The sequence below is a fragment of the Mustela lutreola genome, chromosome 2, assembly GCF_030435805.1.
Source record: "Mustela lutreola isolate mMusLut2 chromosome 2, mMusLut2.pri, whole genome shotgun sequence".
NCBI classification, from domain to species: Eukaryota; Metazoa; Chordata; class Mammalia; order Carnivora; family Mustelidae; genus Mustela; species Mustela lutreola.
This window is the reverse complement of record NC_081291.1, coordinates 111,561,511-111,575,476: the sequence shown is the minus strand read 5'-3', so window position 1 is coordinate 111,575,476 and position 13,966 is coordinate 111,561,511. Positions and strand designations below refer to the sequence as shown.

Genomic DNA, 13,966 nt, shown 5'->3' with positions numbered 1-13,966 from the left:
GCATTAAGATTTCAAATCTCTCCAGACCTGTTTATACCTTAGATTCAAAACAATCCAAAGTAAAATTGCAAAAGGATATTCCATGAGACTTAATAAGCTGAATCTAACATTTATAAATAATTGAATATGAATATAAAAAAGACCTTTGTTTCATTCCATAAATAAAAATACAATTTCAAAAGAATTAAGAACATAAATGTGAAAAACAAAACTACAAAAAGAATTTAGTATGAAATAGGAGAATATCCTCATAACATTAGAGCAGAAGTCATTAATGAACAAAAAGTAAAAATACCAATAAATTTAAAAATAGTGAAGATTTTCATAAAAGACACAATGAAGAGTAACCACAAACAGACAAGGATATTTGCATGTAACTGACAAAATCTAACATTCTGAGTATTTGTAACTCTCCTACAAATCAAAATTTAAAAAATAAACTAACGAGGGTAACTGGGTGGCTCATTTTGTGAAGTATCCCAATTTTGATTTTGGCTCAAGTCGTGATTTTAGGGTCCTGAAATTGAGCCCTGGGCGTGGAAGCAGCTTAAGAGTCTCTTCCTTGCCTGCTGCCGTCCCCCACCATGTTTCTCCCTCTCTCACTTCTAAAAAAACAAAGCACAGAACAAAACAACACAAAAACTAAACAATAGAAAACAGGCAACAGACTTGAACAGACACTTCCAAAAGAAGAAATCCAAGTAATCAGTAAACAAAGGAGAAGAGGAGAAACTTATTCAGAAACAGCAAATTAAAACCACAGTGAGACAAAATTACAAATGCTTGAGATTTTGCCATTTGCAGCAATGTGATTGGACCTAGAGGGTATTACACTAATCGAAGTAAATTAGAGGAAGGCAAATTTCATATGATCTCACACAATTGTGGAATTTAAGAAACAAAACAGATGAACATAGGGGAAGGGAAGGAAAAACAAAAACCGCACATTGCAAGGGCTGGCCTAGATTTGAAACAATAGGAACTGCCATACTCTGCTCTTGGATATGTAAATTGGTACAACTTTGGAACAGTCTGGCACAATATAATATAATTAAGTGTAGGCATAGCTGACGATTGTACTTCTAAAAACACACTTGAGAGAAATCCTTAAATGTGCACTAAAGGCAACCCTAAGAAAATTTTCATCTGAAGAATATTTAACACCATAAAAGAAAATAACTCAAATTTCCCTCTATGGCAAAATGTCTAAATAAGGTATTGTATATAAATACAATAAAATATCATATAGCGGAGAAAATAAAGAAATGCAACTGTATATGTCAACATGGACAAATATCAAAACAAAATACTTGCTGAAAGAAGTCAAGAAGAATTCATACATGGTTTTTTAAAAAATAAAATTACAGAACCATTTACACTAAAACAAGAGAGTTTTGAATGATACATAGAGATTATAAGGAAAAGCAAGGGGATAGATAATTAGACCAGAATTCAGTCTACAGATTACTTCTGGAACTGAGGCATAAAAGGGATGCAATTTGGGAGCAAGAACACTGGAGAGTTCTATAGTGTCGCTAATATTCTATTTCTTCATCTGGTGCCAAAGGAATGTTCATTTCATTTTTCATTTAACTGATCATAGATAAATCTATAGGCTATTTTGTATGTGTGATGTGATTCTCAATAAAACATTTAAATACACATTTCCTAACTCTTGTTTTAGAATGTAAGAATTTTTTCAGAATCTGGGTTATCAAAGGATATAAATGCTTAAAAAATCCTATCAACACAAGAAGTATATTTAAGTGGAAAGTTTAAGGTAGTATTTGAAATAACCAATGCATTCTCTTTATTAGTTTGGCAGGTATTTTGTATCCTTAACCTATTTCAGAATCTTTTAAAATGTAAAAGGTAACATTGATATATAATATAAGCCATGTCATACCATTATTTTGTCACAAGAGGGACTAGATAGTCAGAAAGTAGTTTTCCCCTTTGGTCTTAAGAATATTTCACTGTCTTAACATTTATGTTTTACACATTGTTTATTCCTATAAGGGTATGTGTTACAGAGTATAGGACTGTGATATATATTTCATATCAGCAAAAACCTTAAGATAAGTACTAGTATGCCATTTTACTTCTAAATGGATGGAGACTGCATAGAAATTATTTAACTTACAGAGCTATGGTCTTTTTTTTTTTTTTTTAACTGCTTTACAGGAATAATTGTTTTCATTTTGTATTAGTGCTAAATATTTTAAATTCTGAATCGCTTTTCACATTTATTTGTTTATTTACTTTTCTTATTTGATATCAAGATACATGTGAGCATTTGAAACCAGTCCCAAATTTTAGAAAATGAATCAAAGTAATTATGGATCTATGGTTAGGACAAAAACGTTCATATCCACGTGACCAGTGGTTTTCAAACTCTGCTCTAAGCACTCTTAAGTGTTTCTGGAAGCTCTTACAAAGTCCACAATATAGGAGAAGGTGGGGCATTTCTTTATAGGGACGGCTCTTCACTGAACATTTTAGGTACTGAACCCTTTTATAAAGCCTTTGTTTGTAGACATAATAAACTACAAATAGTTTTAAAACCAATGGACAGGACTGTTAGGAAATAATAGTAGAATCGGTTAAAATGTGTAGAATGATTTCAGGTGTGTTACCTCATTAGCTTTTATCAGGTAATGTATGTCTTATTCACCACTGTATCCCCAGTACAGAGAAAAAATATCAATGATTGTGCATAAAGCAATCAAATTTACTTAAGGAATAAGTGTTAAATAAACAAACTGGCCTGAAAGATAGGCAGAGCAGGTATTATCTAAATCTCATCAAAAAAGAAAGAGAAGATCAGAATGACAACGGTCCTACAAATGCTTACAGTAGAAGAATCAGGTAGAATCTGTCTTTCATATCCTGGTTCTTAATCAAATTTGGGGGGATCAATGGAAGGAAGATAGAATGAGGGAAAAAGGAGGGAAAAAAGAATTTATTTTGCTTTCCACCACTACAGCTGCCTCTTAGTTGCTTGAGCAAAAAAGATCCATTGTAGAAAAGAAAGAAAAAATGCTGTTTTCATTTATTTTACCTTTATTTTTGAAAAAAATGCATTGGTACTCTTTTTTTATTTACATTCAATTAGCCAAGATGTAGTACCTCATTAGTGTGCATTAGTACTCTTAACCAGTAAATGTTCTGTTCTAATTTATAATGATGCATGAGACCATCATACTTTCCTCTAAAGAAGCAGAAGTGTGACTGTTCCTGCCACCATCCAACCCGCAGGTGCTTTGGGAGGTTAGTTCACATGTGCGGCACTACTCTTTATCCCAGCTGCATTTCCTTCCCCTTCACACCAGTCCTTGAAACACCCAAAGGGGTTGGTTTCTCACTTCCTCTTCTTACTTGTCTGGAACTTCTCCTGAGCACTCTCCTCCACCCTGAGGCGGCTTCTATCTTACCCTTTTCCTGGACTTACGATGGAGGTAGTCAGTATAGGAATTGAAAGGTTCAAGGAATAAAAAATCCTATCAAGTGTGATTTTTTAAAAATATATATCAACAATGTTACCCTCAGACGTAAGCTCTAAATTACACAGATATATTCATAAGTTATTGCTATGGTAATAAATTACCTTAAGCTTCTGGACTTAGAACAACACAAATTTACTGTCTCACAATTCTTTTTTTTATTTATTTTTTATTTTTTATAAACATATATTTTTATCCCCAGGGGTACAGGTCTGTGAATAACCAGGTTTACACACTTCACAGCACTCATCAAAGCACATACCCTCCCCAATGTCCATAACCCCACCCCTCTTCTCCCAACCCCCTTCCCCCCAGCAACCCTCAGTTTGTTTTGTGAGATTAAGAGTCACTTATGGTTTGTCTCCCTCCCAATCCCATCTTGTTTCATTGATTCTTCTCCTACCCACTTAAGCCCCCATGTTGCATCACCACTTCCTCATATCAGGGAGATCATATGATAGTTGTCTTTCTCTGCTTGACTTATTTCGCTAAGCATGATACACTCTATTTCCATTCATGTTGTCGCAAATGGCAAGATTTCATTTCTTTTGATGGCTGCATAGTATTCCATTGTGTATATATACCATCAACAGATGAATGGATCAAGAAGATGTGGTATACTGTCTCACAATTCTATAGGCCGGACGTCCATATACCAATATGGTATATGGCAGTCGCCATATACCAATCTATACAACTTTTCTCCTTTCCAATTAGGGACAGCCATGTGATTGATTGTTAGGCACTTTGTGGCCTCTAAAATTGTCCCTGCTAGCTGCTCTGTGCTTTCTTTTGCCTGATTTGCCAGCTAGCTATGGAAGAAGTCAAGAGGTCACTGGGCTGCTCTCCTTGGAGGTTCTAGAGGAGAATCCAGTTCCTACTCATTCAGGTTGTTGGAAGACTTCAGTCTGTTTTGGTTATAGGACAGGATTCCATCTGTTTTGGTTCTCTTTTGAGAACAGCATTCCTTTTTTTTTTTTTTTTTTTTTAAGATTTATTTATTTGAGAGAGAGAGCATATACAAGAAGAGGGGAAGGGGCTGAAGGAAAGGGAGAGAGAGAATTCTCAAGCAACTGCCCACTGAGGGCAGAACAGACACAGGGACCCTGAGATCATGACCTGAGCAGAAATCAAGAGTCAGAGGCCAAACTGACTGAGCCACCCTGGCGCTCCTACCTACCATTCCTTGGTTCTTGATTCTTTCCTTCATCCTCAAGGCCAGGGATGGTGGGTTAAGTCCTTCTCAGAGTGCAGCTCTCCAACCAACCCACTCTTCTTCAGTCATCTTCCACTGTTACAGAGACTGGACTAGATTGGACCTACCTAGACAACCCAGCATAATCTTTTCATCTCAAGGTCCTTTTTAATTCTATCGGTAAAGTCTCTTTTGCTGTGTAAGGTGACATACTTGTGGATTCTGTGGATTATGGAGTGGACATCCTTGAGGAGACCTTATTCTTACTACCACAAAGAAAATAACTGTTTAAAATAAAAGTCTATAAATTATATGAATAAAAATAAAAAAAAATGAGTTTTTTTCTTTTTCCAGTAATAATTATTTATAATTACATCAGCATACTTAAGCACTGGTGATATACATATTTCCTCTGTCTCATCAACATTTAATTTTTTATTTTTTATAAACATATATTTTTATCCCCAGTGGTACAGGTCTGTGAATCACCAGGTTTACACATTTATTTTACACTAATTTTACTAATCCCCTTTGATTATCAAGTTGAAAAATTTGTAGTGCATATCGTATCCAAAAATCCAGAAGTACAAATGATGGACCTCACTGAAGAGGGTATGTTTTTCAGAAATGTGAAGAGTAGGAGCACCTGGGTGGCTCACTGGGTTAAGCCTCTGCCTTCCGCTCAGGTCATGATCTTGGAGTCCTGGAATCGAGGCCCACATCCAGCTCTCTGCTCATCGGGGAGCCTGCTTCCTCCTCTCTCTCTCTGCCTGCCTCTCTGCCTACTTGTGATCTCTCTCTGTCAAATAAATAAATTTTAAAAAATTTAAAAAAAAGAAATGTGAAGAGTAGCAGAGGTATGACTAAGTTAAGGATAAACACTAAATATTTTTTTCCTGGATTTTCCTCTATTGATCAAACTGTTGTTTAACAGACAGCCTTATAAAATCATATATATGATGCTATCTGCATTGACTTGCAAAACCAAGAGCCAGCCTGTAAAGGCAGATGGATATGAATCAACAGAAAAGAACGCTGAATTAAGTAAAAACAAACAATCAAACAAATAAAACACATAACATGACCCTGTGCCTGGTTCCTGCAGTATCATTGAGGGATAAGTTCCAAATCAGGTTCTTGCCTATTTTTATCATCATTGTATACACAGTACTAAGCACAGTGCCTGACATATATAAAGCATTAAGTAAATATTAATAACCATCAAATTTATTAGTTTGAGTACAGTCAAACTGTGTTTATGGAATGTTCTATGTGTAAGATACAGTAATAAAAATATTCCATGTTTCCATTATTCTCTATATTTCTCAAAGCTTTTAAATCAATTATTTACCTAATAGTGATATGAGGAACACTGATTAGACCTGGTAGTTAAGGTAAAAACTTGGTGTCAGTAAAAATGAGAGTTTTTTTCCCCTCTACCTATTTACATCAAATCATCACTCATCTGAGAACACTAGGATTTTGACTTGGTAGAACGAAGGGATGACGATAGCAAATCAAAAGAATATGTTTCTTCTTTCTAAAGGGAGATTTTACAAAACATAAAAGCCAGAAATCCTCCCATCTTAATAATGAAACTAATTTTTTCCAAATAATATTTGACACAGAGAATATGTGACAGACAGAGACCATTGTGTACAAAGCTTCCCTGGGTAAAATCCAAGTGAAGACCTGAGAAGCACACTTCGTCTACAGTCAGTCTTGGCATCAGCACTTTCTCCTCCCCCACCACCATTCTTGCCAAGAAGAACCATTTTGAGTCAGAGATTGGGGAAAACCACTGAGCTAGTGTAGTTGTCATCCATCACCAGAGGAATACACCAACATTTGAAGAGAGAAAGGGACTTACCCAAGCTAAACACTTAACAGATTGGTATGCTAATAAGACCCCGCTTTTCATCTGCACTGTTTGATTTTGGATAAGTAACTTAATTTCTCAAAGCTTCAGATTCCTCAAATATAAAATGGAGGCAGTTAGACCCACTTTGACCGATATCCAAAGAATAAGAGATACTGTCTGGCACATAGTGGGTGGTAGTGAATGAAAACTATCATGTGTATTCCAACTCCCAAATAAAACACCTAAATCTGCAAGAAATAAAAGAGCAAAACTCATTAATTGATAACTTGGAGTTTAGCTTAAAAATAATCTCCTTGGTTTGTTTCAGGAAAGTAGTAGATCATCCAAAAAGACGATTTGGTATTCCTGTGGATCGGATTGGTGGAAGCCGTCTCTCAAATTCCAGAGGCTAATTGATTCTAACCATGAGTACAATTTGGGTATGTAACAGTATATTCAAGCTTCTGATTAACATTTCACAATGAGTTCATTGATCCATCTTGATTTATAAATTGCCCTTTTAATTTCCTAGCTTATAAATTCACTGTTTCAGCTTTTCTGTACTCAATTAGTATATTGATGCAAGTAAATTAAATGACATTTAAAAAGCAAAGGAATGTCCTAGATCTACTTCACCAATTATCCCCACAGATTCTTATACAATTAGGGGATACTAATATATGAACAATGGTTAAAATTCTAACTGATGTTTTAATCACCTTCATACATGCACATAACTGTGTAGTAACCCCTCTATTATAAGGAAGACACATTTCAGTGTCACACAGCATTTTGTTGCCAATAACTACATTCCCAGATTTATGATAACACAGAACACAGGAGAGAGAATGGTGTAGCAAGAAGAGTATTGGTCATGGAATCATAACACCTACTCCAAATCCTGGCTCTGTCACTCATTTGTTCATTATCTTGTTTCCATATCTTATTTCTCTACATCTTGTTCATTTAAATAGTAACACACTAGTATCGTGAGAATTAAATTAGATGTGTATTGGGCACACACCTTTTCCCTAAAGTAGATCCTGTTGCTGTCTCCAGTATCTTGAGAAGTAGTACAGTCTAAGGGGTAAAAGTGACAGCAGGAGAGGCCAGTGTTGTGGGTCAAATCCCGGTTGTTCTACCTGTTAGCCGTGGGACCTTGGTTAAATTCTAAAATTCCCCTCCATAAACGGATGATAATAATGAAGTTCCATCACACTACATTGTCCAGAGAACTAAATGCATTGATACGTATTAAACATTTAGAATAGTGTCTGACATGTAAATATTCAATAATCATCATTATTATTATACTATATTATATAATATTAGTATTATACAATAATAGAAAGCGTAGATATATTAACTCACAATGCCATATAGCTAGTGACATAAGTAGCATTTAAATCCAGAAAGGTCAAATTCTGAGTTTATATTTTTAAAAGTATATTTAGCCATACATATTATATATTTTAGATTTTTTTTTAATTTGTCACAGAGAGAGATCACAAGTAGTCAGAGAGTCAGGTAGAGAGAGAGGGGGAAGCAGGCTCCCCGCTGAGCAGAGAGCCGGATGCAAGGCTCGATCTCAGGACCCTGGGATCATGACCTGAGCCAAAGACAGAGGCTTAACCCACTGAGCCACCCAGGCACCCCCATATTCTATATTTTAAACATGAAATGCTAAACATAAAATCTAGGCAATGTATTTTTTCTCAGTAAAGCTTACAAGAGGATGCATCCTCCATCCCAGGCAGATGAGACAAACGGGAACTGTTTTGACAGTTTCAAGCATGACTTTCATGCTTTTTATTTCTCTCCAGATGATCCTTTGACCAAGGATGCAGAGTCCCCCAAAACATCACATTAACCCTGAACCTCTCAGTTTAGGTCATGCCTGTTTGTTCTCTTCATCAAATGCCCTAAACCACAGTGAGAAGTGAATATTTTACTTCAACTTTCTTATTCTCAGAATGACTTAGTTAGAAGAATTTTTTTTCACCATGGAGCTCTTGATCAATGAAGTTATGAAGTTACTGAATGTCCACAGATATAAGAGGACTTACTTAGTATGTGAAGAACAATGTATTTTGAGTAGTGCCATCTTCAAAATGCGGACTGAACTTTCTTTTTGTCTAGAGATATACCAAGTATGGTTACTCTTTAGTATTGTTAAAAATCACCACATTATATTTGAGTAGGATCTAATTAATTGTTATTAAAAACTGAGTAATTCCTTGAAATCAGGATCACAATCCTCCAGTTTCTTGATGTGTTGAGAACATTCTGACACTGAGATTAAAACAATTAGGTTTGATTAGTTTCCATAGGAACTCTACCACCTTGGATACCCTGGATTATCACCATTCTAGTATTTCTGAATTAAATCAAAACAGGTTATGATTTTAAAAAATACATGCAGGAAACTCCTTTTCATTTACATTTTCATATGAAGTTTCAGACCATGTAAACTCCTGCTAGCCACTGAACTACAGCAAGGTATTTGAATTAATATAATGTCTCCTGGATCACTATGGGCAAAATCCAAATTCATATATTATATCCTTCATCTAATAGGCTTTGGTAAGTATGATGACAACCACTGTCCTTATTACTGAAGTTTCAAGATAGTCATACCACAACATAATAGATTTAGAATAAAACCTAACACCATGTATTTTTTTCTTTCCCTTTGTCGATCATTGCAGGGGCACCCATCAACCATTAGGTTTCTAGTCATTATTTCTTGCCACTGTCACCGAGGTTTTTCAGACGCTTTCTTACTTTCTCATACGAAGTTTTAGGTTTTCAGTTTATGAATAATAAAAATAAATAAATAAATATGTCTAATTTCCATTTAACTTTTCAAAATCATTTTCTGATACACTGTTTTTTATTCTTAATGACTGATAAAATCACTAAGAGATTCAAGAACATAGTCTCATTTAATCCTACCCTTTTGTTTTGTTTTGTTTTTTAATAAATGAGGACACTGGGTCTGTGAGAGGAAAACGATTTGCTCAAAATTTTACACTCTCAGACAGGCAAGATCCAGAGCCCAGGTCTCTGGACTTCTAAGTCAGCATTCTCTTCATGACCTAGAAGGTCTTCAGGAGGTTAAGTTGTCATTACTGGATGCCAACTTCTCGGCTTACGCATTTCTAAAACAAACAGAAGCAGTGTGTCAGACTTTGTGAAAATCTTTGTTCCACTTCTGTGGGAGTTAATGTATACTCTTTTAAAGAAGGTTTATTTGTGGGTTTTCACCTTCTGGGTTTCACAAGTCTTCACACTAAAAGTGAAACTGGTTCTAATCGTGGAAGTTTTGTGTGGTTTGAGTTTAGATCTAGATACAGCTGCTGTATGTTACCTCGTTTTCAGAACAAATGTTAACCTCTTCTCAATATGTGTTTTGGAAAAGAAGATAACCTGGTATTTACAACAATGTCTTCCTCAAATCATTAATGTATTTGACCACAATTTTGAGTTTTTTTATATGTGTCAGCTCTAAGCAACTCAAATTCAGAGAGAGATTTTGTCTAAGATTTTGCAGCTTGTCTAAACGCGGTTAACAAGTTCTAAGTCTCTACAATTGAAAACAGGATACCTTCCTGACGAAATTGGGTAGAAATAGGACTACTAATTATGCTACCTCTTGCTACCATATGCGCTAAGATTTTTAATAATACAAGGCACATGTTGATGTATTATACTGATAATTTTTTAAATTTTAGACCAATATTGACGCACTATCATTCAAACATATTAACAGAACTCTTGAAGAGCAGAAAAAATTATGTTTAAATGCCAGCATTATACTTGATTCCTTTAAGGAGAGCAAAATATATAAAATTATCAATGTGTTATAGCAATAAACAAAGTAATAGTTAGATTTTCTTTATTTCCTTTTTATGTCATGGCAACATCCCTGAACCAAGATTTAAAACTGAAAAGAAATAGAATATAGCAGTTACCCAAAGAAAGGAACCATGGCTTGAGAATAGTAAATGGCTTATACATTGAAGATGGTGTTTTTAATGTGTTTTGATCTGAAATGATCACTTTGCACTATTGTCTTTGCAATTAAAATATGTCCCAGGAAAAAAATCTATAATGAAACATCATTTAGAGTTTCAGCTCTTCTCAACTGAAGTTGATGGTATTCCCCTTATCTATGGAGTTTCCCGTAGCTGTAACAATTTCAACTTTCCTTTTTACAGACACAGCCTCTCCGGTGAAATGTCACAAAAACATGGAAGATGCTTCAGTGAAGTTCTTTACACTCAGTAATGATTCAACATTCAAAGAACTGACCTTCTGCAAATCTTTCCACAGTCAGAACTTCAGTCAGTCATATCACAGTATTGTTATAACTTCAATTAAATTATGCAGACCACTTAAATGCATGGATATTTTTTTAAATATATATTTTAATTAACGGGAATGGCTCCCTAGCTCCAAACCTTGCTTTTCTAAGAAACAGTCAAAACACACTATACATGAAATGCTTTCTATATGCATTTACCATTTACATTTATGCAATTGAAGAATAATAACTGAAGACTGATTTTTTTTTTTCTGTACAACTTAGGTACAGTCTGTTTGCTCATTACTGAGAGATGAGGAAAGACAATGTTGTGTATGTTCTCTTATATATTTGATTTCTTTTGTATACTTTGTCAGTGAGCCTCTTGGGTAATGATTATGAAATTAGGCTTGTCTTCGCATATTCACATTTCAGTGAGGTTCCGGCACATAAAACATAGCTCCAGTTCTAGAAATAAAAGAAGAATGATTTATAAGCAAGGAAAAAAAAAACCCAGCTAGTAATTAAACCCATCAATGTTATTCTTCGAAACAATTGAGAAAATACTTGAAAGTCAGAGCATATTGACCAAATTAGGAAGTGAAGGATATCATTCATTTGTCAAGTTTGGAGATCTCATGTCCTCTAACAACTTTTCTTTTCTCTAAATTACAACTGGTAGTTAATTAAGAGCAGCAGCAGCTAATTACGAGAACAGCAGATTGTAAAGAACACAGGAGTAACAGATGAAATTATTGGGGAAAAGCAAAGAATCACTCAGTAGTAAACCACTAGAATAGTCTGGAACGCAATTAAATACATATAATTTTAGCATGGTACTTTTTGGCATAGTACAATAAGCCATCATCTTGATGGTACTGACTCACTCAAGAAACTGATTGGTTTCATATACTCTGTTTCATAAGGCATTGAAAAGTATAATGTGTTTGGGGGAAAATTCTTCCAACTACTGAAAATCTTCAAATTTAAGTTTACAAAAAAACACAATAAATGAACAATTCTGTTAACTGTAATAGATGGGCTATAGCAAAGAGAAATGAATTTTGAGAGCGCTAATTCTGTTTTTCATAAACTATAAACTTAGCAGGAGCACAGGGACAAATATCCTGTAGAACTCATTATTTGAAAACTATTTAAGAAGTTAGAATGTCTCTTGACACTTTTCCCCAAACTTTATTGAATTATAGAAATATGTTATATTCCTTGGAAGTTCTTTCTTCCCTTTTTCTCCATCTGGATATTTATAAGGTTCTAATCCAACTGGGTGCTGCTGCTTCCTGCAATGACAAAAGGTATTAAGGCCTACTTCAGCCTAAAATTTTATCATGGTGAAGATTTAAAGTCAAATTAAATAAATTGATTTCCTCTCATCTTTATTTTTTAATAAAGCTATAGTTATGGCATTCAGTCTAATTAAAATCAGAGGTCACACTATATGGATTTATACTCTATTCTAATCTATAATGCATTTATCTCATAATATATACTCAAGTCTTCAATGAACAAAATGAGAAAAATGTTTTCTCCCCTTAAGACCATTTAATTTCATATTTTAATTTTTACCACTACTTTATACAAAGTAAAAAATAAGTCAACAGTACCCTTGTTTGAATAAGGCATTCTTTTAACACTGCAAGAAATTAAAACATAATTTCGATTAAGGATATGATGAGTCATCTCATTCATTTGTGAAGCTCACAGAACACATTGTAAACATGGATTTCCGTGTTCTGGCATCAATCACATAACTAATTTTTCATGAGGGATTTCTTTCCTGGTTACATCGTCTTAAAATCTTCACTACAAAAAGTCTAGCAACACCTTTAATCTACAGATAGTTTTAGGGAATTAAATTTCTCAAAGCAAACTATTAAAAGTTGATTTAATGGATTCTTCTAAAAGGAAGAAGTAGCAAAGGCTTTTTTGAGTGACCTTACCCTTGAAGGTTCAAAATGCCTGCATATTGTTTAACTGTTCCAAAGTTAATAAACATGAGATGGTGAACACAGGAGTTTTTGTCTTTCTTTATAACAATATTATATTTGTGTTTACAACAAATGTAAATATATAAGAATAATTAGATATTACTGAGCAACTGGTATTTATGCACATTTGAGTGGCTCTTAACAAGTATATAAATAGCACTATAGAGATATGACTCAACTTGGTTTGTTTTATTTTTTTTAACTTAATATTGTTCATCCTCTCTTATGAGATAGTTTTCTCTTTAAGCACCACAAAATTAGAATTATGTAGACAAGCTGCATTTCCCCCATACTGTGTATTAAGGAACTGTGTATAGGCTCATCTGACCATCTATTCTAGCCCTTAATATTCTTTCAAGTTACTTTGGCGATGTTTCTGTGCTATCACAGTTAACCGACAAGATTGAAGTTGAACTCCCAGCCTTGAGTTGATTAAATAAGCTTGTGCAGATGAAAGCACGAGCAGTTTGATGCACAGATGTGAAAAAGAAGAAAAAAAAAAAAGAATCAAGAGAAAGCCAATGAGTTTTTGCTTTGTTTTATTTTTTACCACAATGAGTGTCATCTCTTCCAGACATGCTGTGTCTCAAATAGTTCATGATGCTGTGGAGGCAAAGAAGAGAATTAAGAAATGAAAAGGCAAATTGCTTTGTAAGAAAGTTTTCTTAATATCTATTTCTGAGACATCTAATATTACTTTCTCTCAGAGTCCAATAAACCATATATTACTGCCTGCTAGTAATATATTCATTTGGTTGTAGTAGTTTCAGTGACAGTTGTCCAAATGAACAGAAAAGAAATAATAGCTAGCAAAATCATAAGAAAGAGAAAGGACAATGATGCATATTTTTCCATAAATTGAGACAATATAATTTATTTTAATTTCCAAGATGCTTTTTAAAATACTTTGTTCATTCAATAACATAGTTATCACCAGACAAAATCAGATGTAGAGGATGAATCTATAGACAGCATACAGTAATAGATACAACACTGTCAACTTGAGCGCTACAAGGCCATTTGATAGCCCATGCCAGGCAAAAGTGCAACTGATTTGTCATTGTTCACACCTTAAACCTCAAGTATATAACAGGC

General features: G+C 34.3%; 1 protein-coding gene across 1 annotated transcript in view; it reads left to right on the top strand.

The window, feature by feature from the left end:
• The window catches only part of OSTN (osteocrin), a 41,944-nt gene extending 29,111 nt beyond the window's left edge, over positions 1-12,833 (top strand). The window contains exons 4-5 of the mRNA XM_059165216.1: positions 6,888-6,999; positions 10,780-12,833. Coding sequence (XP_059021199.1) covers positions 6,888-6,972 — 85 coding nt within the window. The 3' untranslated portion in view covers positions 6,973-6,999; positions 10,780-12,833. The remainder of the gene's footprint in view (positions 1-6,887; positions 7,000-10,779) is intronic.
• The last annotated feature ends 1,133 nt before the right edge of the window (positions 12,834-13,966 follow it).